Consider the following 27,248-nt stretch of genomic DNA (forward strand, 5'->3'; position numbering starts at 1 on the left):
CCATATTCTCGTCACTCACAGTGTGAAAATGTTTTTTCTCATACTGCTGTTCCTTATTTTCAAATCACTTCAAATCTTTGCCCTCATTCTTGTTCTTTTAACAAGCGGGATAATTTCTCTGTCTCTATTCAGTTCACTCATTATATTTAAAGCCTGCATCAGATCTCCTCTAAGCCTTCTGCTCTCCAAGGAGAACAATGTCAACTTCTTCAATCTACCCTCATAGTTTCTGAATCTTGGATCCAATCTTGTAAATTACTTCTGCACTCTCTGCAATGTATTCAGTCCTTTCTATAATGGGGCGTCTACAATAATCCAGCTGAGGTCTAACCAGCATCTTATACAAATTCAACATTACCTCCTTGCTCTTGTACTTTTTTTGTCTGCCCCACACCACAAAGTTGGTGCATTTGTGCAATAGTTATGTCTAGTTGTTTCAAGTTTAAGCACCTCTACAACAAAGTGATAAATGCTAATTATTGTGTATCTATCTCTTAGTTAGAGGGCCAGCAGCTTTGCAGCCTTGGAAGCTCCAGGAGAGGTGGTTGCTACTTAGTTTGTGAGTAGAACATGCGACACTTCATTTTGAGAAGCTTTTGGAGTGGAGGTAAGAAACATTGTTATTGCAATTGGGGGGTCCTCCTTGTACCAGAATGCAAGGACAGGAGGTTGTCTCAATGCAATTTGCAGTCTGGAAAATGTACATTTACACCAATTTAATTGGCCACTTACCAGGTTACTCATCTCAGCTGGAGAACAGTCAAATTTCTTCCCATCCTACCAATAGCTAAATGATCCAGCATTTGGCATTCACTGGTGAGTCTTTCTGCAGTGTCTCCTCGAATCCACAACCTAGCCAATCACCAATGGGCTGGTAAAACCTCACCATTTGAATCAAAGTTTGAGAATTGGTGATAGTAAGATTTGTCCTTGTGCATGAATACTGGTCACGTAAGTATGTGTAGAATAAAGTGCACAGACTAGGAGCCCTTCGTGTTATAGACTTCCCAAAGCTTGTCCAACAATTACAAAGTGCAAGTCAAGAGTGCAATGGAATATTCTTTCCTTGACTGAAAGAATACAGTTCTAACAACACATAATGAGCTAGACATCATCCAAGAAAAAACAGCCTGCTTGACTGGCACCACATCCACATTTATTCTGTTCACTACCAATGCACGTGACAACAGTGTGCACCAATCTGCAGATCAACTGAAGTCACTCACTCAAGTTCCTTCGATAGCATTTTCCAAACCTTGCCTTAGCCACCTATAAGGACAAGGTCAGACAATACATGGTAACACATAGTATCTGCAAGTTCCTCTACAAGCCACTTCCCATTCTAAACTGGAACTGTATTGCCATTCCTTCCCTGTTGTTGGGTCAACATCCTGGAATATCCTCGCCAACAGCACCATGACAGAATTTACATCACAACGGCAGCAGTAGTTCAAGAAGGTAGCTTCCCAGCACCTTCTCAAGGACAACCAGTGTGGACAACAAAGGCAGCAATAACTGGCACCCTATGAATGGTTTTAAAAAAAAGCTTTAATTCATTCTTACAATAGGCTTTGTTGGCAAGGCTACAAATATTGTCCATCCCTGGCTAAGAAGGAAGCAGTGATGGATTTCTTTAATATCTGCAGCATCTGATTGGTACCACTAACAAACTTGCTGAGCCATACAAATGGCAGGTCATTGCCAATCTGGTTTCATATAAAGCCAAGTTGGGTAAGGATAACAAGTTTCTTTCCAAAACTTTTCTCTCTCAAAATTCAAACTGAAATTAAGCCTCAGCTACCTCCCACACACTCAGTGAGCTTAGTGTTTTACTTTGTTTGTCAAACAGGTCTAACTAACTTCCATTTACTTTGGCTATCTTCTGACAGTGAATGACAAACCACACAAGATCCAAACTGTAATCAATGTTTCCAGAAAATAAACATATTAATTGAAACAAGAGACACTTAGCTCCACCTGTCTATGATGATGTATCTTGCTCTGGTAGAATGTGCTCAAGCTGATCTTTTGATTAAATGCTCCCTATTTACAATTTCTTCTTTATTCTGTTAAAGGGTTCTATGAATGTTTTTCATCTCATTTAGCTGGAAGTTCTAAAATGAATACATCTCTCTGGATTCTGTTACTCACAACCACAGTATGTATTATGTCTCTCTTTCTCCTTTATATCCACATACATTATGTCTCAAGTTCTTTAGCTAACTAAATCCACCTGTTTAGGAAGCATGACTGTAACCTTAATTTTGTAAGAGGGTCAAAATTTGTTTTATTGCATTTATCCTAGTTCTACAATTAAAACTTGAATTTTTAAAACTGCAAATTATATTTGTAAACAAAAAAAACTATGAGGTATATTCTACAGCTTATTTCCTGAATCATTAACTAAATATTCACAACAGTATTTACAACAATTCACCAGCTTCATGGTCACTTGTATTGATATCAACTACTTCCATATTATGTGGTCATTGCCTTATTGAAAGGAATATGGATAATAGGTTGAACAATAAATGTCATCCCTTTTTCCAGTTTCAAACCATTTTCAGTAACAATTAGGGAAAGAACTGAAAATGTTGAAGTACAACAATAGTTAAATGTCCTACTCTTACATAGCAAATACCTGACATTTTGCTGCATTGTCTCTCTATACTGAGTCTCCCACAAAATCTGAATCATGTCTAGAGAGGTGGAGGTACAGACACTGTGAAATGAAGGGCTATATCTATTGCTTGGACATTTCAATCTTTTTTTCCAGTCGTATTGTGTGAAATAAAGTGTCACATTCTATTAATGCTTACCGTACAGCTTTAATTCAAACAGTAAACAGTGTATGAGGAAATATTTCACAACAGTAACATGTAAATCAGTGAAGAAAACTGCTAAGAGACCCATTAGTCAGCTATTGAGCTGGGCAGCTCAATACCTCAGCCTGCAGACTCAACATTAGTTTGCCAGTCAAACACTACAGCAGTGGATCAGGCTATAAGTGATCTTCATTATTTTAAGTGCCAACAAGTCCCATCTCTTCTGCTTTGTAAGGATTAGCAAAGAGAAGACTTTTAACTGCTAAGTTAGAAATTGTTAAACTGCATTGTTGAACCTCTTCTACACCTTTAACAGCCTTCAATAAGAACTTTATCTGTTTCATGGAAGTATCTGATAAAATTGGCAGAACAGGTCTTTGCAGCATCAGAACTGTTTTTTTAATCAGTTAAAATGGATACAAATGCAGTAAAGTTTAGTATAGTATAATAAATAATTGCGTCCACAAAATTAAGGAAATTAAAAAATGAGCTTTTCCCTTTCAGAAATTATTGCAATGAACTCTCAGCTGGGTATGCATAAATATTGTTTTACATTCATTCATGTTTTAGAAGATGGAAAAAGGAGTGTCACAGTGCAGTTGAGCTTGTTGCCACGTAACATAGCAGAACAATGACAGAAGACAGATGTATCAAAAGGATGCATTATGATTTTTGTTTTAGGTAAGAAGATCAAATTAAGCTTGTACCAAATATTTCTATTTGTTTGATTCAGCTGGTTACAGTTCGAAAAGCATTTATATTTATAAGTTGCATCAAAAATCAATAAAGGTTGCAATTAAAATCATTACACCAAATACTGGTCTCCAAAGGCTATTCTTTTCAGTTTAAACAATTTGCATTGTTATACTCATGGCTGACAGATTTACGTTTTCCTTATGATATACATCTGCAAAGGTGCTTTCCTTATAATAGACTGATTTTGCTTTTCATTTGACACAAATGTCAGTGTGCTTTTAATACACAAGTATATGAAAGGCTGTTTTTTTTCTCACCAAGAGCAGTTCACTTGCAGTTAATAAGCTCTTCTGAAAAATCTGGCATTTTTCTTCAGTGTTGCTATCTTTTTGATGATGAATTGCTTTGACCGGTTAAGCCTTTCTTTATATATTTATAACATCTCACCTTCTGTTTGCGTAGGCTGCCTGGGCTGGTTGGTGACGGGCTTGGTGTCTTGGTGGAACGTGGAGTAGAAAGTTGGCTACCAGGAGTTCCATTCACTGAAAGAAGAAATATGTGCAAGGTCACAATTATTTAACAATCTATGCACTTAGACAGGCTTTGCGGTCTGAGTAATATGACTCTCAGTACAAGTGACAATTGAGAAATGTGGGCATTCCTTAGATTCTGTGAAATTCTAAATAACTAAGCTGTTGCTTTCTTAGGCTTTTTATATACTTTTTTTGCTACTATTTATTGGATTCAAATTCATATTCCTCAGTCCATAACCAGGGGGTGCAGATGGCTTGTATTTCTCCAGAGTTGACATGTGAGAAGGCATGAAAAGATGAATGGAAGTTTCTTGGATCCAAGCTTCCTTAATGATTTTCTGACTTGTTTCTAGGGAGATACCTCCCTTCCACTTCACTGGCTCACTTAATGCAGAAGTTCAAGTACGCAGCTTTTTCTCATATTAATTCAGGGGATGTGGGCTTTGCTGACTGGGCCAGTGTTTACTACTGCTACAGAATTGCATTTGAGAATTTGGTAATGAGCTGCTTTTTTGAACCACTGCTGTTCATTAAAGTATTCCTCTCACAGCATTACGAGCTTGTGGAATTCACTACCCAGGTGTGCAGTGGATGCTGGGACATTGAGTAAATTTAAAGAGGAGATAGATTCTTAATTAGCAATGGATTGAGAGTGGGCACGGAAAGTGGAGTTGAGGCTGAGGTGGAATCAGCCACGATCATTTCATATGGTGGAACAGGAATGAGGGGCTGAATTGCCTATTCCTACTTCCAGTTATGCTTTTGTGTTCACAGAACTCCAAAAACCTCATTTTTCTTTTGCTATAAGATGACTTTTTGCCTCAAATATATAATAATGCAAAAATAATCAAGGAAATGTCAATGAATAACTATTATGGTAGAAAAGCTCTCTAATAGAAGACTGACAGATTACACAATCCATTGAGTTGACTGTTGTAGGAGAAAACTCCAGCAAAAAAGAGTTGGATGAGAATCTGGAAAAAGATAAATTGATGGAGTGTGGCAGCTTTTATCGAAGAGATTTCCTAGAATGTGGTGCAGGGTACATTACAGCATTGAATGATACTGTGCGGGCTATTCAGCGCACAACAGATCTCTGTAAAGTAATCTAATTAGTTACATTCACCTATTTTATTCCCCGAGTCCTCAAGCGTCAGTCCAGTCCCCCTGTGAAACCACTGATCAACTCCACATTCACAATGTTGGCTGGCAGTGAGCTCCATTACATTACCATACACTGTAAAAATGTTCTTCCTCACATCCCCCTGCAACTCTCACCCAAACCCTGAAACCTATGACCTTAGTTCTTGCTCAATCAGTCAACAGGAACAACTTTTCTTTGTTAATCTGATTTCCCCACCATCTCCCTTACTCCATAGACAGCAACTGTATCTTTCTTCTCTTTACTCTCTCAAAGGGTGCCCACACTGCTGATAAGGACAGGATTTGTTGCCTAAAATGCCATTGAACTGAGAAGCTGGCTAGGCTATTTCAGTGGGCAACTATGCCATAGGTCTGGAGTTGCAGGTTGGCTGGATTAAATAGGATTGACAGATTACCTTCCATAAAGCACATTACGAACCAAACATGTTTTTATAACAATTGTTGAAATTTTCATGGTCATCATTACAGACAGAAGCTCCATATTCCACCTGTATTAATTGAACTTAAATTCCATCAGTTGCTGGTCAGTTGCACATCATTCACCTAAGACTTCAGATTATTCTCCAATGATATGATTATTTCCCTCAACCTAAACTTGCAGTCCCTGGATCATTCAAGTAAATTTCCACTGCACACTATTTGACCCTCATATCTTTCATCAAGTGTGGGACCCAGTATTGGCATTACTCCAGTTGTCATCTATTCAGAGTTTATAATGATAATTAGGTAAAAAGAAGCTTTAAGAAAGACCATGTTCAGGAGAGGATATTGTATTAAAATGGATTAGAGGTAGGGTGGACCACCAGTTTGGAGTGATTAATGGGCAAGGATAATGATTTTGAATTGAATGGTGCTGGATACAGGGAGCAAAAAGAAAGAACTGCAGCAGGAGTGAAGGGCTATTCCGTTTTCATGCAGACAGTATATAAGGCAGGGTTTAAATATAGTGAACTGTCCCTCAATTTAGTATGACATCTATTCAGGTTCCCATTTACCTGTTGTGGGTCTTCTTGTGAGTGAAAAGGTCAACTTTGAGCCTGCAGGTCTTCAGGTCAATGAGGCAGGGTGTCCAATGATGCACTAGTGTCTGGAGTGCAAGATCTGCTTTCTTTTCTTTCTTTCTCATATGCTACTCTGCCTTATCACCAAAGCATTTGGACCAAAGCATGATGCAATTTGATGGACGAGTTGTCACCATTCTGAATGGTTGGTAGTGAGCGCTTCCGGTCGTTGATATCAATGATGCCATGTTACAAGGATGGTTTTACAATATCTGTAGCATCTTCTTCCCTGGATTGCTAACTATTTAAGAGTTGAGAAGAATGGACCTGGTAGAGAAGTACCTAGCCAATCCTGATTGACTTTGCATGAACCCTCGCACAGCTGACTTCAATACCATTGAACACAATGACACCCATGTCTAGAGCATTGTGTTTGAACAATGTTGTCACCATTACTAGTTCAATGAAAATGAGGAAGAAATGTGTGACCTGCTGGAACAAAGAGAAGAAAGCCTTCATTACTTGACAAAATTACCCAGGGTTGCAAATCAAAGAAGTCAGCATTCCAACAACGGAAGGCTGAAATCCAAAGAAAAATCCAAAAGTTAAAAAAAATGGTGGGAAGAGGATGTTCAGGAAATCAATAGAATGCTGACCATCACACCATGCAAAGCTTCACTGAAGCCCCCCAGGGCATCTATATACCTGTGTAAAATGGACATAATTCCCTTCACACACAGGATGGTACCTCTCTTAGGCATGACAATGCTATTGGTTAATGTTGGAAATGACTCATCAACTGTGAATCCGCAGTGGCAGCTGATTCTGTCCAAAACATCCCTCAGTGAACCTACTGTAGAATCTGTTGGTAGGTCACTGTCAATGGGATGGATGCAACAAGCTACCGAATGAATGAAAAACAAAAAAGTCTGCGGCCCCTGTGTTTTCCCAGCTGAAGTAGTCAAAGCTGCAGTGGGCCTTAGCTCATACCTAGATTCCAAGCACTCAAAGTGAGAGTTTGGAAGGAAAAGGAACTCCCTGTTTGCCCTAATCTGACTTTGGGAACTCAACAATTATTATTACCTATAAGGAGGGAGGTGAATAATAACATAATTCCTCGTTGTCCATAGCAGGGAAAATGCTGACATGATGGCAGGCAAATACAAGAACAAAGTTTAAACATGGAGGTTGTGAGAAAAGGCAAGTGCGAAGTTGGTGAATAAAGCATTATAGAATTATGTTTAAAAGTGGCAGATGTATGTATAAAGGTAGAAGAGGAGATGAAGTAGAATCTAGTGTCACAACTGCATCTCCTCAAGGTAAGATAGAGAACGTGAGTGTGGTGTGTGGGCATCTAAATGCGTGCTTATGTGTGTGTGTCTGTCAATGGGAAAATGTGCTTCTAAGACTGTGTGTGCAAGGCTGTGAGTGTGTTTGGTTGGGAGTGTGCACATATATCTGTTTGTAACCCCCATCAATATATGATTCAAATTAAAAATAGCCAGAAACCTTCGGTGTTAAACAAGATAATTTATTATGAAAGGCTACTATAAGTTACTTAAGTAAACATAATTGAGTTATCAACTGAACATATCCAAAGATTAAATGTAGGTAACAATGAAACTACTTGCAAAGATGAAATTCAATTTAATCCTCATTGCCAGCCTGTAGTTTGCATTTGAAGTGGTGAAGAATTGAAGAGTTGTATTCAGCAGCTGCAATGGCTTCTGTAGTTGAATAGTTGGAGTTGGCCTTTGTACATGAATGGAATAGGTACGGCAATCTCACGGAGAGTGTGAAGATCTCTGCTCCTTACTGCTTCTACTGGCAGTACACTTGAAAACTGCCTGGATTCATTTTCAGCAGAACTGGGATAATTTCTGGACATCTTCCTTTGTGATTCCCAGTGTCAGTAAAAGCAACATCAGTGTCACATTACTCTTTATAGTACGTTTAGCTCAAAGCTGTGGCCTGTCTTCCCAGGTTCTCCTGATGTTTCTTCACCAAATACCTTTCACAGGCCCATCTTTTCAAAGTTAAAAAAGTTAAAAATGGTTTTTAAGGCAGTTTTTCATAAGGCATTGCTTCAAACAAGTCACAGGAAACTGGTTAGGTTGCAGTCTTTAAAGAGATTGTTCCTGCTGGCACAGTAAATTCTCAAACCTTTAGAAGATTCAATTATGCTATTTGAGGTGAACTGAACTACAAATATCACTTGTGATAAAGACAGTTTGGCTCCACAAACTGGCTGACTACAGTTGAATCCACAAGAAAAATCAGGTCACTTTTAGAAATCATTTCTTTAAAGGTGCCTAGGAGCAACTTAAAGAAAAGGAGCATTTTTTTGAACAAATACCTAAAATATCATAACTACTCCATTCATAACAGAAGGGTAATAAATATTTACAGAGGTGTACCTTATATAATATTGATAATGGTACAAATGTATGGCTTCTTGCTGATCATGGTCAAAAAGGTTATTAATGCTGCAAATGTTTTGGTTCAATCTGTGAGGAAGAGCAGATAGTGGCAATAGTATGGACTTTATATCTATAGCAACCCCAACGTTACATTAAAGAAGGTTGAGTTTGATCAGTGATAACAAAGTGTGGAGCTGGATGAACATAGCAGGCCAAGCAGCATCTCAGGAGCACAAAAGCTGATGTTTTGGGCCTAGACCCTTCATCAGAAAAGGGGGATGGGGAGAGGATTCTGAAATAAATAGGGAGAGAGGGGGAGGCGGACCGAAGATGGATAGAGGAGAAGATAGGTGGAGAGGAGAGTATAGGTGGGGAGGTAGGGAGGGGATAGGTTAGTCCGGGGAGGATGGACAGGTCAAGGGAGCAGGATGAGGTTAGTAGGGAGGAAATGGAGGTGCGGCTTGAGGTGGGAGGAGGGGATAGGTGACAGGAAGAACAGGTTAGGGAGGTGGGGATGAGCTGGGCTGGTTTTGGGATGCAGTGGGGGAAGGGGAGATTTTGAAGCTTGTGAAATCCACATTGATACCATTGGGCTGCAGGGTTCCCAAGCGGAGTATGGGTTGCTGTTCCTGCAACCTATGGGTGGCATCATTATGGCACTGCAGGAGGCACAGGATGGACATGTCATCTAAGGAATGGGAGGGGGAGCTAAAATGGTTTGCAACTGGGAGGTGCATTTGTTTATTGAGAACAAAGCGTAGGTGTTCTGCAAAGCAGTCCCCAAGCCTCCACTTGGTTTCCCCAAAGTAGAGGGAACCACAAAGGGTACAGCAGACGTAGTGTACCTCATAGGCCAATGTGTAGGCGAACATCTGCTTGATGTGGAAAGTCGTCTTGGGGCCTGGGATGGGGGTGAGGGAGGCTGTGTTCATCCAGCTCCACACTTCGTTATTTCGGACTCTCCAGCATCTGCAGTTCCCATTATCTCTGAGTTTGATCAGTACTTGGTGTTGAAAGAAAGAGGATTGATGGAGAACCAGAGCTTGTATGTCATCTTTCCATATGTGAAAGCTAACCCTATTCTTGTTAATGTTGTTGTGAATGTTGTTCTGAAAGGTAGCATGTGAAAAGAAAGGGAAAGGATAATCTAGATGTAGTATAGGAAACTGTTGCATTGTCAAAGGCATCGCTTTGGGGATGAGATTTTAAATTAACATCGCATTTAGGCAAAAGGTCTCAGTAAAATAAAGAGTATTTGTCTGTCCCAGAAATCACTTCTCAATCATCATCTCCATAAGCAAATTATGAAGACACTGCAGAGTTTCGAACACAGCCCTGTCCATTGCCAAACCGAACTTCCATCACTGACTCCAGCAACCAACTTAATCAAAGACCCCTCCCACCCAAGTTATACTGTCTTCCATCCACGTTCGCCAGGCAGATGTAAAAGTTTGAATGCACGTATGAATAGATTCACGTACAGCTTCTTCTCTGTTGTTAACAGTCTTTTGAACAGGCTTCTCAAATATTAATTCTGATTTCTCTCTCTGCACCTTCTCTGTGTCTGTAATACTGCATGCTGCACTCTGTTCTGCTATCCTGATGCACTTTGTATGGTACAATCTGTCTGCATAGCACACAAAGCAACACTTTTACTGTATCTCGATACATGTGACAAAATGATATGGAGGTGCTGGTGTTGGACTGGGGTGGACAAAGTCAGAAATCACATGACACCAGGTTATAGTCCAACAAGGTTATTTGAAATCACAAGCTTTCAGTACCTGAGGGTCTGAAAGCTTGTGTTTCCAAATAAACCTGTTGGATCATAGCCTGGTGTTGTGTGATTTCTGGCTTTGCAACAACAATCAATCAATCAATCAATCAAATTAATTAGTCAATCATCTTGTTGCTCGCCTCTGTTATCTTTTGGAACATAGAACTGTTATCACATTTCCATTCAAAACCATTTTCTCTATGTAAATATTATTGGCAGCTGTTATAACATTGCAGGTTTTCCCCAATAACAAAAAAGAAATTGCAGTCATGCTATTTGAAACAGACAAACGTCAGATTCAAATTATGCAAATATTGTCAAACAACAAATGCTGCCCAAGCTGTCAGCTGAGCTTCAATATTGAAATTACAAATGCAAAACAATTAATCTTGTCTGCCAATATAATTAACCAAAACAAACCTGGATGCAATTGGTTGGTAATGGAAGATATAATTGACTGCATTCATAAAACCTGCAGTTCCTTCTGCCTTTCCCATCCCCTGCTGTTGTATTTATCTAAAGCCTGTTAGATCTCTAACTTTTCCAGTTCTGATGAACATTGACCTCTAGCATTGACTGTTTCTCTTCCGAGATGCTGCCTGAACTGCTCAGTATTCCTGGCATTTTAGCGTTTTATTTTAGATTGCTAGGTCCTTCAGTATTTTAATTTTGGTTGGTATTCCCACTCCTGCTGTAGCTCAGATTAAATTCAGCAGTCCCATTGGTAAATCTGGAATCTTTCTGATGTGCATGACTCAAAGTAAAGTTTGCTTGAGAACAATTACTGAATGTGAATTTGTTGAAACTGGGAACATGTACAAGAGTAATATTCAGTAAAATAATTCAATTAGGTCCATCTTGGAGTTGATTTCTACACTTGGTTAGTCCAAAACATAATAAAGAAGACTCACATATTGACAAAAAAAGTCAACCCAATATTGACTCTTTCCTATAGGAAAAATTAAAATAAACCCTTATATATGAGGCCATGGTGAAGAGAAACTGCTGTTATGCTGAGTCATAGAGTCATAATTATAACTCTAAAGTAGAACATTTTCTTTATGTGCCATCTGCTATGCCATAAAAAATGGTGACAGATGTAAACGTGTTTCCAGTTTCCCTACATATTGTTCACAGAGGAAAATTTGCATATTGGATCCCAAAGTTTACAGAACATAGTGGCATTTTAAATGTAAACTCAATAAAGGAGGATTGTTTCTCCCAATGAAAAAAGTAGACTGACAATATTAACAACAGTTCCAATCCAACAAGAATTTTGATCACCTCACTAATACATTCGATTAACTGGCACTTGAGATTTGTTTCATTGTATAATGAAAAACTTAAACGCATTCTGAACTGATGTGAAAAAAAACTAATAATAAATTAGTAAAAACAGTAACATGATTAATTGTAGTCTAGTAAAGTAAAATAAGTAATGTCTCCACTCAATAATACCATTGTTATGTTGTACTTTTGATACTTTTCCTCAGACACTTTTAGCATGCAACTATTTAAATGTGTGTATAAAGTTGCTGTGAGAACACAGTAAATATGGATACTTCCTCATTTGCTTTTGCTTCATTGTTATACCATGCCACAGCACTGTGCATGACGCTAATGCAAAATTCACCATCTAACTGAGCTGTTTTAACATCTAACTGAAAAATATTTGTGTCCATTGTACACAATTCCTCTTCTTTGATATCCTATTTGTTATGATGCTGCTCACTGCTGCCTAACTGACAAATCACATCCTAATCTCTGTCTTTCATGCCTTAGTTTCGCATAAAGCTAAATGGCTAAAAGAAAGATTTGAAAACTCACATGTCGATTATAATATGTAGTTAATTTACAAGCTGAAAGACACAATATACTTTGTCATGAAGACTGAGACTGTCACAGCTGCCACTAGAATCCTTACAGTGCAGATAGAGGCCATTTGACCCATTGGGTCTGCACCAATCCTCAGAAGATCATCCCGGCCCATAATTTCACATATTCCATGGCTAAACCAACCAGCCTGCACATCCCTGCACTCTATGTGACAATTTAGTATGGCCATTCCAACTAATCTGCATATTTTTGGGCTGTGGAAGGAAACCAGATCTCCACGCGGAAACCCACACAGACTCAGGAGGAACGTACAAATACCACACAGACAGTTGCCCAAGACTGGAACTGAACTTGGACCTTGGTGCTGTAAGACAACAGTACTAGCCACTGTGCCAGTGCTACATCCACACTGGCCATTACCCACAAAACCAAACCTCCTCCAAATTCCCTACTTTGCTCGAACTTGGAAGCTCCATTTCACTGTTATTTCCATCACATCTTTCCTCATGTTCTCTGTGAACTCATATTTTCTAGCAGATCCATTTCCTACTTATTTGATCCCATTCCTATTGAACTGCTGATCATCCTGCCTTTCTTGACTGGCATGTCACTGATGCTGCAAATCATTCCCTCAAGCACTGATCCTTTTGTTTCAAAACAACTATCACCCCAACATTAAAAAAAAATCCTTGATCCCTCTAACTTTGCAACTAGCAGCCTCACCTCTAACCTTCCTCTCCTCCAATTTTGTTTAATGGATTGTTGCCTTCCAAGCTTGTGCCTGTAGTTCAACATCTGAATTGCTGCATTGAGAATTTGATTTTTGCCACAGCATTCAGACAGCACCACAGAAAAATATCCATGTCCAGAGTGCACAACCCGTCTTCTGCCTCTCGATCCCTCTGCAGTCTTTAGTAGGGTCCAACACACCATTCTGCTCTAGAATTTCTTCTCGGTTGTCCAGTTAACCAAAGCAGCTCCAATAATGGCCTCTTTTCCACAATGACACCATTACATCTGGAGGTCCCAAGGATCAACCTTAGAACCATTCTCATTATGTACACCTTTCCATTCAGTGACATCCAGAGGCCTAGAATACAGACATACATTAACACCGATCACTACACTGCGGTATATCTTCTCCTCATCTTTTGCATTCTCAGCTGTTTACCTGACCTGACCTACGTTCACAACACCACATGACAAAAATATTTAAGTTCTACTTTTGTAACATTACCCAGTTTATCCGCAACCAAATTCCCAATCAAAACCTTCGACTAGACTCAACTGTTCTAAAAGCTATTCTGGCCAGCCTCCCAATCAGGATTATGATTTTGTGAAGTGCCTTGGTACAGTTTTGGTCCGATATGCTATATGCTGCATTTTTCATATGCTCAATTTTTTTTATAACTTATTTTACAGCAAATCATCTTTTAGCTTTTACTTATTGAAAAGAAATGACTGTCCCATCAACTTGTCTCAATCAGGGTAAATTTATTCATCAGAACTTAAACTTCCGCCACTTACGCAGCAATGATTGTTGACAATGTAACAGCAACTCCCACACTTGTGGTCATGCAGCAATTTTATGTGAATTACTTTAAGTAGTGGCAATTCAAGATAGATCATACAAGTTGCAGGATATTTCAATCATTTGCCAAAACTGCAAAGCCATAATGGTTTGATGTAGGAAGACATCTTTAGATACCAGATCTTTATGCTGGCACAACATTGTATCTTATTTCTGTTCCCTAACCTGTAAACCCATAACAAAAAAATTGACTATATTCAATCAAGAACATTTTTTAAGAACACAAAGAGGTTTAACTTCCTCAAGTATAAAATGGTGAATACCCAGAAGCATTTAATAATGTCGAAAATATCATTTAGTGAAGTTAATTTTGTAGATATAACTTTGTTTTAGTTTATTTTAGCCTTCACAAGCACAATGAGATAAAAGAGCATTTAGTCACTTCACAGTCTGAAACATAATATTCACACAGCTTGATAACTAATTATCTATGCTTTGAAAGGTTTTATATGACTTCTAAATGGTCATGGTCATACATACCTTCTATGTACTTCATTATGAGAGGATCTTTTCAACAAACAAAACTTCTTCCAGGTAATTCACAAATACTAAATGTTGATTGTAAGCAGCTTCAAGTAGAACAATAACAAAATGAAGCAAAAAGAAAGCTGAGGTATACACTCTCGGACAAAATTCCTGCTAGTAAGGACAGCTGAGTAAGAAGCAGCTATCATAAGCAAATGCTTCACTGCGTAAGACTGACGTCCGTGATTCAGGAGTGGGTGGTTCAGGTGGTTTCTTAAGGCTGCATCATAGATGTCAATTAAACCTACTGCAAGTACCCAGGAACATTAAACAACACAGCCCCTTTGACAATATGAGAAAAAAATGAATAATTTAGAATGTGAATGCATGATTCAACTTACAATCAGACACTGAATAGCAAATGACTCATCCAGTACCCTATTTAAAATTACTTGTCGGAGGCTTTAAAGTGAGATAGCTGTTGACGTAATACTACAGTAAATATCTCATTTGGAAGACCATATTTCAAATTATTTAGGTTATGGCACATTCTCAGACAAATTAGCAACAGCAGGTTACCTACATAATCTAATAAATGCCAGTGGTATTTGTAAGGAAAATATCATCTACAATTTAGATCATCAAAATGGTAATCACCAATGAAAACCAAGGAGGTCAGTATTAGATATTATGCATCTAAATATTGTACATTTCAGTGCACTGATAAATAATTATTCCTTTCATTGCTTGAACTGAACTACCACATTCAAAAAGAAAAAAAAACTCATGTATGTTCAGGATTATTTAAATATTTCAAGTATACAATAGTACTTGTTGCTCAACTTTATGAAGATTGTGAGCTTTTTTTCCTCAAAATCATTCTTTATTTCATTTTGTGTTCAATGAAATATTAATAATTGAGCAAACAGTAATTGTTTTTCTGTTCACATACACAACAGTCTATAGACCAGCCACTAGTGGGTTGGATTTTCACCAGTGAGTCACACATAATTGTTTGCTGCTGGCACAGAGCAACTTGACTTTTTTTTTCAATGAAGTTTTTACTAATATAAAATTTCAAACAAACATCGGGCGGAAGAAAACATAAGGATAATTTGGAAATCAAGACTTCCGATTTCCATTGACTAAAAGTCAACAGACTATTTAGATTTCACCATTGAATGCCCCTTTCTACATTAAAAATTGGAAACTTGAGATTATTGAATTATTTGAATGTACATTAGATTGGTGAAATGTTGATGAGCAACAGCACTCAGGCCTGATTACAATTTTTTTGAAAATAGTCACTTGTTCTCATCTCTAAAATCAAAAACATATTGGTGGCTGCATGATTATCATAAGGATGAACTTGGGCATTCCAAATGTAACAAGACAACAAAAGAAACTGAAGTCTATATGTCACATTGGCAATGGACTTGTCTTTATATTGTTTATAGTAACTTTGAACAGATTTAGGGGAGTCTGGGGTTGATCTAATCTGGGGAATTTGCAAGATGTCAAGAAAGCTAATGGGATATTGTCCTTTATTACAAGTGAAATTGAGCGAAATGTAGGGATCATGTTATAGTTTTATGAGGCATTGATGGAGTCCACATTTCAAGAACTGTGTGCAGTTTCGGTTTCCTTATTTAAAGAGGGAGGTAAATATATTAGAGTCAGGTTAGGGAGGGTTTACTAGACTAATGCCTGGAATGGACAGATTGTCTTAGGAAGAATAGAAGCACAGGTTAGGCTTGTATCCACTGGAGTTCAGAAGATTAAGAAGTAACTTTATTAAAACATATAAAATCGTGAGGGGTGATGGCATGGTAGGCTTTGAGAAGATGTTACTTTTAACGGAAAAATATAGAACTGATTAAAAATCAGGGATCACCCACCTAAAGAGGAAATTATGTGATTTTTTTTCACTCAGAATGTTGTGAGTTTTTTGCTTTTGAAAAGGTGGTGGATGTACAGGCCTTGCATATCTATACAGCAGAGATAGATTTTTATTATGTGGACTGGAATGCTGTGAAAAGTTATCAGAGGTAGATGGAAATGTACTTGTGATGTTTCAGTCAAATCAGCCATTATTTTATGGAATGGGAGGGGGGGTAAGCTCAAACAATCTACTCCTGCTTCTGATTGCTTTGTATTGTTTAACTTATTATTTATCAATTTTGTGGGAACTTGCTGTGCATAAACTGTGTGTCACATTTAACTACAAATCAATATTGACTACAATTCAAAAGCAATTTTTGTCTGTAAAGTGTTTCAAAACATTGAGGATGTGAAAGGCATAAATACATTGATGTTTCTACCTAAGTGTAGTGCCAGATGAGAAACCGATATATTGAACTCCCAACCACTCTGCCATTATGGGGAATGTGAAGGCCTTCCAATAATATCCTAATATCTGCAGCAAGTGTTGGTTGCTGGAAGAACTCCGGATCAGAGTAAATGATCTAGAATCTGAGGTTCAAACTCTGCGGCACCTCCAGGAGAGGGAGAGTTACCTGGACACTTTGTTTCAGGAGGCAGTCACACCCGGTAGATTAAATAACTCAAATTCATAAAGTGTTCAGGGACAAGGTGTGACTGTAAGTGAAGCAGGTAGGGGGATTCCGAGTTCAGGAGTGCAGGAGCCTCAGCCCTTGACCTTGACCAACAGGTATGAGATTCTTGCTCCCTGTACGGATGAGGAAAAGGACTGTGGACAAGATGAGCCAGCTGATCGCGGCACCGTGGTGCAGAAGGTCATTCAAGAGGGGGGAGCAAAAAGACAGGTAGTTGTTATAGGGGATCCTATTATTAGGGGGACAGATAGTATCCTATGCAAGATGGATCGGGAGTCCCGCATGGTGTGTTGCCTGCCCGGTGCCAGGGTGCGGGACATCTCTGACCGGGTCGAAAGGATATTGGAGCGGGAGGGGGAGGATCCAGCTGTTGTGGTCCACGTTGGGACTAACAGCATAGGCAAAGCTAGGGTAGAGGACCTGTTCAGGGATTATGAAGCACTAGGAAAGAAATTGAAGTACAGGTCCTCAAGGGTCATAATCTCCGGATTACTGCCCGAGCCACGTGCTAATTGGCACAGGGAAAAGAAAGTTAGGGAAGTAAACATGTGGCTGAGGGATTCCATTTCATGGGGCATTGGCATCAGTTTTGGGGGGATCTGTACCATTGGGACGGTCTCCACCTGAACTGATCTGGAACCAGTGTTCTAGCGAAAAGGATAAATAGGGTGGTCAGTAGGATTTTAAACTTCTGAGTCGGGGGGAAAGGAAAGTGAAAGAGACAGGGAGTGTGGAGTTAAATGGAAAGATAAGCAACAGGATAGCATGTGTACAGGAGGATTTAAGCTCGAGGCAGACTAGGAATACAGCAAAAAGGAAGGAAAGGTTAAGACATCTTGGGATTTCCAACCTCTCTAATAATGATAAGAAAGTTAGCATTAAGGCACTTTATCTAAATGCTCGTAGTATTCGCAACAAAGTAGATGAATTAACAGCACAAATCCTCTTGAATGATTATGATGTGATAGGCATCACAGAGACATGGTTGCAGGGAGCTCAGGACTGGCAGTTAACATCCAAGGATTCACAACATATCGAAAAGACAGGGAGGTGGGCAGAGAGGGTGGGGTTGCCTTGTTAGTTAAGAATGAAATTAAATCTACGGCACTGAATGACATAGGGTCAGAAGAGGTGGAATCTGTGTGGGTGGAATTGAGGAACCACAAAGGCAAAAAAACTATAATGGAAATTATGTACAGGCCTCCTAACAGTGATGAGGACCGGGGCGCAAGATGCACCGAGAAATAGATAGGGCATGTCAGAAAGGCAAGGTCACGGTGATCATGGGGGACTTCAATATGCAGGTGGATTGGGTGAATAATGTTGCCGGTGGATCCAAAGAAAAGGAATTCATGGAATGTTTGCAGGATGGCTTTTTGGAACAGCTTGTGATGGAGCCCACAAGGGAGCAGGCTATTCTGGACTTAGTGTTATGTAATGAGCCAGACTTTATAAAAGACCTTAAAGTAAGGGAACACTTAGGAGGCAGCGATCATAATATGGTAGAATTCAGTCTGCAGTTTGAAAGAGAAAAGGCAAAATCGGATGTAATGGTGTGACAGTTAAATAAGGTAATTACAGGGGCATGAGAGAGGAATTGACGAAAATCGACTGGAAGCAGAGCCTAGCGGAGAAGACAGTAGACCAACAATGGCAGGAGTTTCTGGGTGTAATTGAGGACACAGTACAGAGGTTCATCCCAAAGAAAAGAAAGATTATCCGGGGTGGGATTAGACAGCCGTGGCTGACAAAGGAAGTCAGGAAATACATCAAAGAAAAAGAGACAGCCTATAAAGTGGCCAAGAGCACTGGGAAATCAGAAGATTGGGAAGGCTACAAAAACAAACAGAGGATAACAAAGAGAGCAGTAAGGAAGGAGAGGATCAAACATGAAGGTAGGCTAGCTAGTAATATTGGAAATGATAGTAAAAGCTTCTTTCATTACATAAGAAACAAATGAGAGGCAAAAGTAGATATTGGGCCGCTCCAAATTGATGCTGGAAGGCTAGTGATGGGAGATAAGGAAATAGCTGAAGAACTTAATAAGTACTTTGCGTCAGTCTTCACAGTGGAAGACATGAGTAGTATGTCAACAATTAGGGAGAGCCAGGGGGCAGAGTTGAGCATGGTAGGCATTACAAAAGAGAAAGTGCTAGGAAAGCTAAAAGGTCTAAAAATTGATAAATCTCCTGGCCTCGATGGGCTACATCCTAGAGTTCTGAGGGAGGTGGCTGAGGAAATAGTGGAGGCTTTGGTCGTGATCTTTCAAAAGTCACTGGAGTCAGGAAAAGTCCCGGGCAATTGGAAAATTGCTGTTGTAACCCCCTTGTTTAAGAAAGGATCAAGGCAAAAGATGGAAAATTATAGGCCGATTAGCCTAACCTCGGTAGTTGGTAAAATTCTAGAATCCATTATCAAGGATGAGATTTCTAAATTCCTGGAAGTGCAGGGTCAGATTAAAGCAAGTAGGCATGGATTTAATAAGGGGAGATCGTGCCTGACAAACCTGTTAGAATTCTTTGAAGAGGTAACAAGTATGTTAGACCAGGGAAACCCAGTAGATGTTATCTATCTAGACTTCCAACAGGCCTTTGATACGGTGCCTCATGGGAGGCTGCTGAGCAAGGTGAGGGCCCATGGTGTTCGAGGTGAGCTACTGGCTTGGACTGAGGATTGGTTGTGTGACAGAAGGCAGAGAGTTGGCATAAAAGGCTCTTTTTCGGAATGGCAACCGGTGATGAGTGGTGTCCCGCAGGGTTCAGTGTTGGGGCCGCAGCTATTCACCTTATACATGAATGATCTGGATGAAGGGAATGGGGGCATTCTAGCAAAGTTTGCCGATGATACAAAGATAGGTGGACAGGCAGGTAGTACTGAAGAGGTGGGGAAGCTGCAGAAAGATTTAGACAGTTTAGGAGATTGGTCCAGGAAATGTTCGATGAAATTCAATGTGAGTAAATGGGAGGTTTTGCACTTTGGAAAAAAGAATACAGGCATGGACTATTTTCTAAATGGTGAGAAAATTTGCAAAGCAGAAGTACAAAGGGATCTGGGAATGTTGGTCCAGGATTCTCTAAAGGTTAACTTGCAGGTAAAGTCCGTAATTAAGAAAGCAAATGTAATGCTGTCGTTTATCTCAAGAGGGTTGGAATATAAAAGCAGCGATGTGCTTCTGAGGCTTTATAAAGCTCTAGTTAGGCCCCATTTAGAATACTGTGTCCAATTTTGGGCCCCACACCTCAGGAAGGACATACTAGCCCTGGAGCGTGTCCAGCGGAGATTCACACGGATGATCCCTGAAATGGTAGGTTTAACATATGATGAACGGCTAAGGATCCTGGGATTGTACTCATTAGAGTTTAGAAGATTGAGGGGAGATCTAATAGAAACTTACAAGATAATGTATGGTTTAGAAGGGGTGGACGCTAGGAAGTTGTTTCTGTTAGGCGGGGAGACTCGGACCCGTGGGCACAGCCTTAAAATTAGAGGGGGTAAATTTAAAACTGAAATGAGATGACATTTCTTCAGCCAGAGAGTGGTGGGCTTGTGGAATTCATTGCCACCGAGTGCAGTGGAGGCCGGGACATTGGATGCCTTCAAGGCAGAGATCGACAAAGTCTTGATCTCAGAAGGAATCAAGGGCTACGGGGAGAGTGCAGGGAAGTGGAGTTGAAATGCCAATCAGCCATGATTTAAATGGCGGTGTGGACTTACTTCCACTCTTATATTTTATGGTCTTATGGTCTTATTACATAAACATTACAACTGACCACTATTATCTATGGGGCTCACACAACAGTTTATTTTAAGGGCATACAGTTAACTAGTGGTGTCATTAATACCGAAATCATGTGCTGAAGAGTTACGAGAAATTGAGGAAAATGAGTGGCAGCAAGAATACAGTGGTATTCCAGTGACTAAATACACCTCTAAACCTATTAGCAGTGGGGCGAGCTCTGTCAAGGATTGGAGAAATAGGCAACCACTATGTACAAGCAGAGCTGGCTTCATGTGTTCAAGGACACCAGCAGCAGTGTCATCCTTCCAAATTGGTGACACTGGAACAAGAGTACCCAGGGCCTCAGGAGGGCAGGGAAGGTACATGGCATTCAGGTGCCAAGCCCCAAACTCTGACTTTCTGAGTGTTCTCCTGCACAGCACTCCTCAGAACAAAGCATCCTCCTGCCACACTCATTCTTTTCCCTGCTAATACCTCATGTCCCTGTATGAGCAGCCAGAACTCAAACTTAGCCTCACCTAAAAGCTCTCTCATATCCAAGCCTCAATGTCACCCTCCACAAATGTTATGACTCTCTAATGCAGACAAGTTTTTTCCTAATGCTCTTACTGCTCTGTTTTTTCTCCCTGCAGGAGAATGCACCACCACTGAGTATGGAGTGGGTGGTGGCCCTCCAGTGATAACATCTTGGCAGCCACTGTAAATGTATGCCACACTCGAAGGAGGTTTTGTTCCATGAAGTTGCAGATATTAGTAACGATCCGCTGTGATAACCTGAGCTTTCCTGAGATGCTGGAGCTCACAGATGTCAAGAAAGCTGATACTTCCCTTTTAGGCCATGTCATGAGGCTCACCTCCTTGGAACAGGGATCTCACGACCTGTGGGGAAGCCAGTTAGTGCTGGTGATGTTGCCACTCTCCCTTTCTTTTGATCAGAGGGTTAGAGATACATAAGGTTCTTCCATGTCCTTGTAGACACTGGCAGCAGCAAAGTACAGCACAAAAAGAAATGCAAGACAGATGAAGAGGTTTCCATGAAGTTGACAATCACCTATCAAGTACTGAAAGCATTTTCTGAGAAAGAATGCAAACAAATGCAGACTTGTGAGCTCTGATGAAGAGTCATCTTGACTCAAAACATTAACTTGTTCTCTCTCCATGCATGCTGCCTGACCCACTGTGATTTCCAACATTATTTGTCTTCAGCAGACTTTTATTTGGCCCTGGCTTCAGCTCTTCAGTTTCAGTGATCAAAGATCTTTCATCCTGCTGGTCTCACCTAGATAGCATTCTCCCCTGTGGATTTGCCTCAGTGACTCTAGACATTTCCTGGCAGCAATTTCTTTTAAAGTTTGTTAAAAAAAAATCTTATTTACTAAAGCAAAAAGTAGGGATAAATGAGTCATTTTCAAGTTGGCAGGCTGTCTCTAGTGGAGTGCTGCAAGGTCAGTGCTGAGGTCTTAGCTATTTAGGTTACAAACTTTATTAAAAGACTTAGATGAAGAGATATAGAGTAATACATTGAAGGTTTCTAAAAGTACAAAGCAAGCCATGAAGAGGATACAAAGAAGCTGCAGTGAGATATGGGCAGGTTAGGGGAATGGGCAACAAGGTGGCAGAGATTGAATAACATCGTGAAGTTTTAGGTTACTCATTTTGGTTGTAAGAAATTGTCAGGTATTGATGTTCAGAGAGACTTAGGTGCACATGTATAAATAACAGAAAGCTAGCATGGGTAGAAGAAGCAACTAGAAAGCCAAAAGGCATTATGTTGTTTAAGGCAAGGGGATTGAAATACAGGAGATGTAAGTCTTACTGTGTTTGCACAGGACTTTGGTAAACACGGGCCTGGATTACTGTGTGCATTTTTCACCCATTTATTTAAGAAATGACAAACTGTTGTACTAGAAAGGTATAGTGATGGCTCATTAGAAAATTAGTCCATGTAATCACATGTTATCCGAGGGTGAGAATTCATGTATATTGGGTCTATATTGTCTTGAGTCTAGAAGAAGAAGATGTGATATTTTCAAAACATGCAAATTTCTAAAGGGGTTTGCAAGGATTTATACTGACACGCTGCATTGTCTGGCTGGAAATCTACAGCATGAGGACACTGTCTCAGGATAAGGAGACATTCAGTTAATGCAGTAATGAGGAAGATTTTCTCCCTAAGGATTGTAAATCATTGGAATTCTCTACCCCAGAGAACTGTGGACACTCCGTCATTCAATATATTTGATGTTGAGATAGACAGATCGACAGATATCCTGTCTCTTAGGGAATCAAGGGATATAGGAAGTAGGCAGGAAAGTGGAATTAAAACTAACCAACATTGTATTGAGTTGTGGAGAAGGCTCAATGGGCCAAATGGTCTGTTCTTGCTCCCATTTCTTATGTTAACAGTGTTGCAATTTTAGAATTTTCACTAACATTTTAAAATTCCTCTCTATATTATAACTCTGGCAGCTCTACAACCCTCTGAGGTATCAATGTGTCTTCTAGCCTCTTGAACATCCCCAATTTTAATCACTCTACCAATGGCAGCCATACCTAGGCCCTAATCCTGGAATTTCCAAACTAAAACACTGCACTTTCTCCTTTTACTCCTTTTGCATAGTCTTAAAATCAGGTTGTTGACTGAGCTCTTGGTTATTTATCCAAATATCTCATGACAATGTTGCTTTTTACAATGCATCTGCGATCTACCTTTTACTATTTTGGCTATGTTAAACTTATTGATATTACAGCTCCCTGTTTGAATCTCTTGAAACAAGTATCTCTACACACCACCCCATAAGACCATAAGACCATAAGAAACAGGGGCAGAAATTAGGCCATTTAGCCCATCGAGTCTACTCTGTCATTCAATCATGGCTCATAAGTTTCTCAACCTCATTTTCACATTTTCTCCTCATAACCTTTGATCCCCTTGACAATCAAGAACCTACCTATCTCTGTCTTAAATATACTCAGTGACCTGGCCTCCACAGCCTTCTCTGGCAATGAATTCCGTAGATTCACCACTCTCTGGCTGAAGAAGTTTCTCCTAATCTTTGTTCTAAAGGGTTTTTCCTTTACTCTAAGGCTGTGCCCTCAGGTGCTAGTCTCTTCTGCCAATAGGAATATCTTTCCAACATCCACTCTGCCCAGGCTGTTCAGCATTCAGTAATTTTCAAATGGATCCCCCTACATCCTTCTAAACTCCATTGAGTATAGACACAGAGCCCTCAAATGTTCCTCATATGTTAAGCTTTTCATTTCTAGGATCATCTTTTGGAACTGCACCAAGGCCAGCACACCCTTCCCGATGTATGAGAACCAAAACTGTCAAAATATTCTAAATGTGGTCTGACCAGGTCTTTATAAAGCCTCAGAAGTATATGCCTGCTTTTATATTCTAGTTGTCTCAAAATAAATGCCAACATTGTATTTGCCTTCTTAACTACTGACTCAAGACTCAACCTGCAAGTTTACTTTAAAAGAATCCTGGACTAGGACTCCCAAGTCCCTTTGCACTTCAGAATTCTAAATTTTCTCCCATTTAGAAAACAGTCAATGCCTCTGTTCTTCCTACCAAAGTGTATGACCTCATGTTTTCCCACATTGTGTTCCATCTGCCACTTCTTTGCTCACTCTCCTAACCCATCTAAATCCTTCTGCAGCCTCCCCGTCTCTTCAATACTACTTGTCCCTCAACCTATCTTTGTGTAATCTGCAAAAGTAGCCAGAATGCCCTCAGTTCCATTGTCTCAGTGATTAACGTTTAAAGAAAAAAGTTGTGGTGCCAACACTGACCCTTGTGGAACACCACTCATCACCAGGTGCCATCCTGAGAAGGACCCTTTCATCCCCACTCTCTACATTCTGCTAGAGAGCCAATCTTCTGTCTATGCTAGTACTTGCCTCTAACACTATGGGCCATTATCTTATCTAGCAGCCTCCTCTGCGGCACCTTGTAAAAGGCATTCTGGAAGTCCAGGTAGATAACATCCACTAGCTCTCCTTCGTCCAACCTGCTTGTTACCTCCTCAAAGAATTCTAACAAATTTGTCAGGCATGGCCACCCATCCCACCCCACCCCCCCAACCCCTTGATGAAGCCACGCTAACATTGTACTATTTTACCATGCACTTCCACATATTCAGAAATGTCATCCTTCACAATGGACTCCAAAACCTTACCAAAACCACACCACAGTTATGTCCCAGTTAAGGTTACAAATTACATTCTCTGTGACAGTGCCTTTGGTATATTACCTCTTCTCTAGCTTTCTGCAACTTTGATCTCATTGACCACATCACTGTCCTCTAAAAGATCTCTACTATGGCTCATCTCACTAGAATTCTCCTCAATTATATATTTGATTGTAGCCAAAGCACCTCCAGCAAAGGCTGCTTTTTCCATCGCTGCATTGTTATCTCTAGAGTCCCCAAGGAACTTTACTTGATTCCAACCTCTCCTTCCACAAGAGGCTGACAATTGGCAACATCATCTACAGAAATGGGGCCAGCTTCCAAATTTTGCAGTCGACACCCAGATTTAGTTTCCACCAGCTGGACCGCTTATCCAACATTTTATATGTGTCATTATTTCCTCCTATTTAAATACAGGGAAAAATGAAGCCACTGCCTTCAGACTCCAATATAAACTCTATTCAACTGCCACCAACTTCATGCTTCTCCATGGCCATTGTTTCTGATTGAACCTGATTGTTTGCAATATTTGATCCAGAATCCAACTATTCACTCTATACCCTCTCCATCACAATGAGCACATACATCTCCTTGTAATGTTGCTCATTTCTGCTCAATGTTAGCCCATCTGAGACAGAAACTCATCTATGTCTGTGATGCCTCCAGACGTGAGTATTCTGTTGCCCTCCAGGGTGGGTTTCATAGCCTTCACAGGCCATGAGCCTCAGCTCATCTGAAACTCTGCTGTTCAGGTTTTATTCCACCCGTCCACCATGCTGATGCAGGTTGGCTATAGGCTTTCGAAAACTTAAAATTTAAATTTTCATTCTTGTGTTTAAATACTTTCATGGCCTTGCTACACCCAGCTTGTTACTCCTCCAGACACACAATAACAAACTTCACACCAAGTTATCTGTTATCTGGCTGTGTTCTTTTATTGCGTTCATTCTTCCCTCATCCCACCATTTACGGCATCTAGGCCCTTTGTTCCAGAACTCCATCTTTAAACTTCTCCACTTCAAGGCCGTCTTTAAATTCTGTCTTTTGCACAAGATTTTGTCGCACTCTATCTCATATTGCTGTCTTTATTTCGATATTCAATTTGTCTGATTATGTCTCTGTGACAAGTGTATTTCCTATGTTAAAATCATTACATAAATGAGAGTTGCTGCTATTAATGTATCAGTAGTGGCTGCACCCACATCAATATCACTGCAAATGTCAGCTTACAAATTGTCCTGAGGGTGAGGAACACAGAGGGATGGCCACTTGTGCCAGTAACAAACATTTTAGCCTTGGTGTGTCAGATTTAACCTTTATGTTGGATGTTCACAATTTAAGGAGATAGAGCCAATCAAAGATACCTATTCTAAAAATTTGTCAACTTTGTGATATTGGAGACTAATAGTAAGTTTTTTTTTCACTTGTGACTTCGCTTGGTAGTTATTTAGATTTAGTCCTTGACAGAGAGGTAAAATTACTCAAGTCAGTCAAAGCTGTTAGGAGATGGATTATGTCTTCTGAATAATAAATACAATATGCTTTTGAATAAGTATTTTGTTGGTATTACAATAATGAGATGACATTATGATGGTTTTTTTTTATTAATCCTGTTAGCAACGTGACCATGAACAATGAAGTGTCACACATGAGAAGTTGACATCCATACAGAAGGATTTTTATATAAATTAAAATGAACAATACTGCAGACCTAAGTTTAAATTGTGAAGTAAACTAGTAAACTTCTCGTGGTAACTGACAGAGGTGAGAAAAATAAGTTCTATCTTCATTGATCTTTCAGGATAAATGGATTATTATAACAAGTGAGAATATGACTGTGTTTGCATTTGTATGGAGGCAGGCAGAAATGAAACAGGAAGTCCATGTAATGTTTATTGATTCAAAATCATTTGTTGATCCTTATTATTACATAAAATCCTTTCCTCCCATGGCTTTAGACTGTACTGCTGGTTTCCATGGCAATGTTGACGTACATAAACCAGCACAGACTCCTAGCCTTCTCTACTGCACTATTATATCAGTTGAGTGCACTGCGTCAGACAGTTACTCTACACTTACACTTGAAGCAAGGTGCCAAGCTGTAAAACGTGGCACAGGGAATTAGGTACATTATGTGCTTTCACAGTTCTCTTGTGGGACCTGGGAATAGGTCACTATGAGTAGTGTTATCACTTACTAACATTAAATATGCACTGTTTAGAAAATCAAATGGTTGAGAAGCTTGTTTACAAACCTGTTTTCTTAGTTCTATAGAAAACTACTTCAATTTTTAAAACCGTCTGCTACAATTTTTATTTGCATTGTACAATTTAAAAATATACTTTCCATGTTCACTTTAAGGTTCCCCAGACAGATTCTGTTCTCAGAATTTTGCTAATGTCTCACTCCAGGTTTCTGTTAGGAGATGA

General features: G+C 39.7%; 1 protein-coding gene across 4 annotated transcripts in view; it reads right to left on the bottom strand.

Moving 5' to 3' along the window:
* Window positions 1-27,248, bottom strand: part of dclk1a (doublecortin-like kinase 1a) — a 336,010-nt gene that overhangs the window by 96,454 nt on the left and 212,308 nt on the right. For 3 of the 4 annotated variants that reach the window (XM_048532917.2, XM_048532918.2, XM_059646720.1), the window contains exon 6: window positions 3,969-4,063. In XM_048532917.2, coding sequence (XP_048388874.1) covers window positions 3,969-4,063 — 95 coding nt within the window. Of the gene's footprint in view, window positions 1-3,968; window positions 4,064-14,323; window positions 14,537-27,248 lie in introns of those variants that run through there. The other variant, XM_048532921.2, reaches the window with a different exon arrangement.

The sequence above is a fragment of the Stegostoma tigrinum genome, chromosome 6, assembly GCF_030684315.1.
Source record: "Stegostoma tigrinum isolate sSteTig4 chromosome 6, sSteTig4.hap1, whole genome shotgun sequence".
Lineage (NCBI taxonomy): Eukaryota > Metazoa > Chordata > Chondrichthyes > Orectolobiformes > Stegostomatidae > Stegostoma > Stegostoma tigrinum.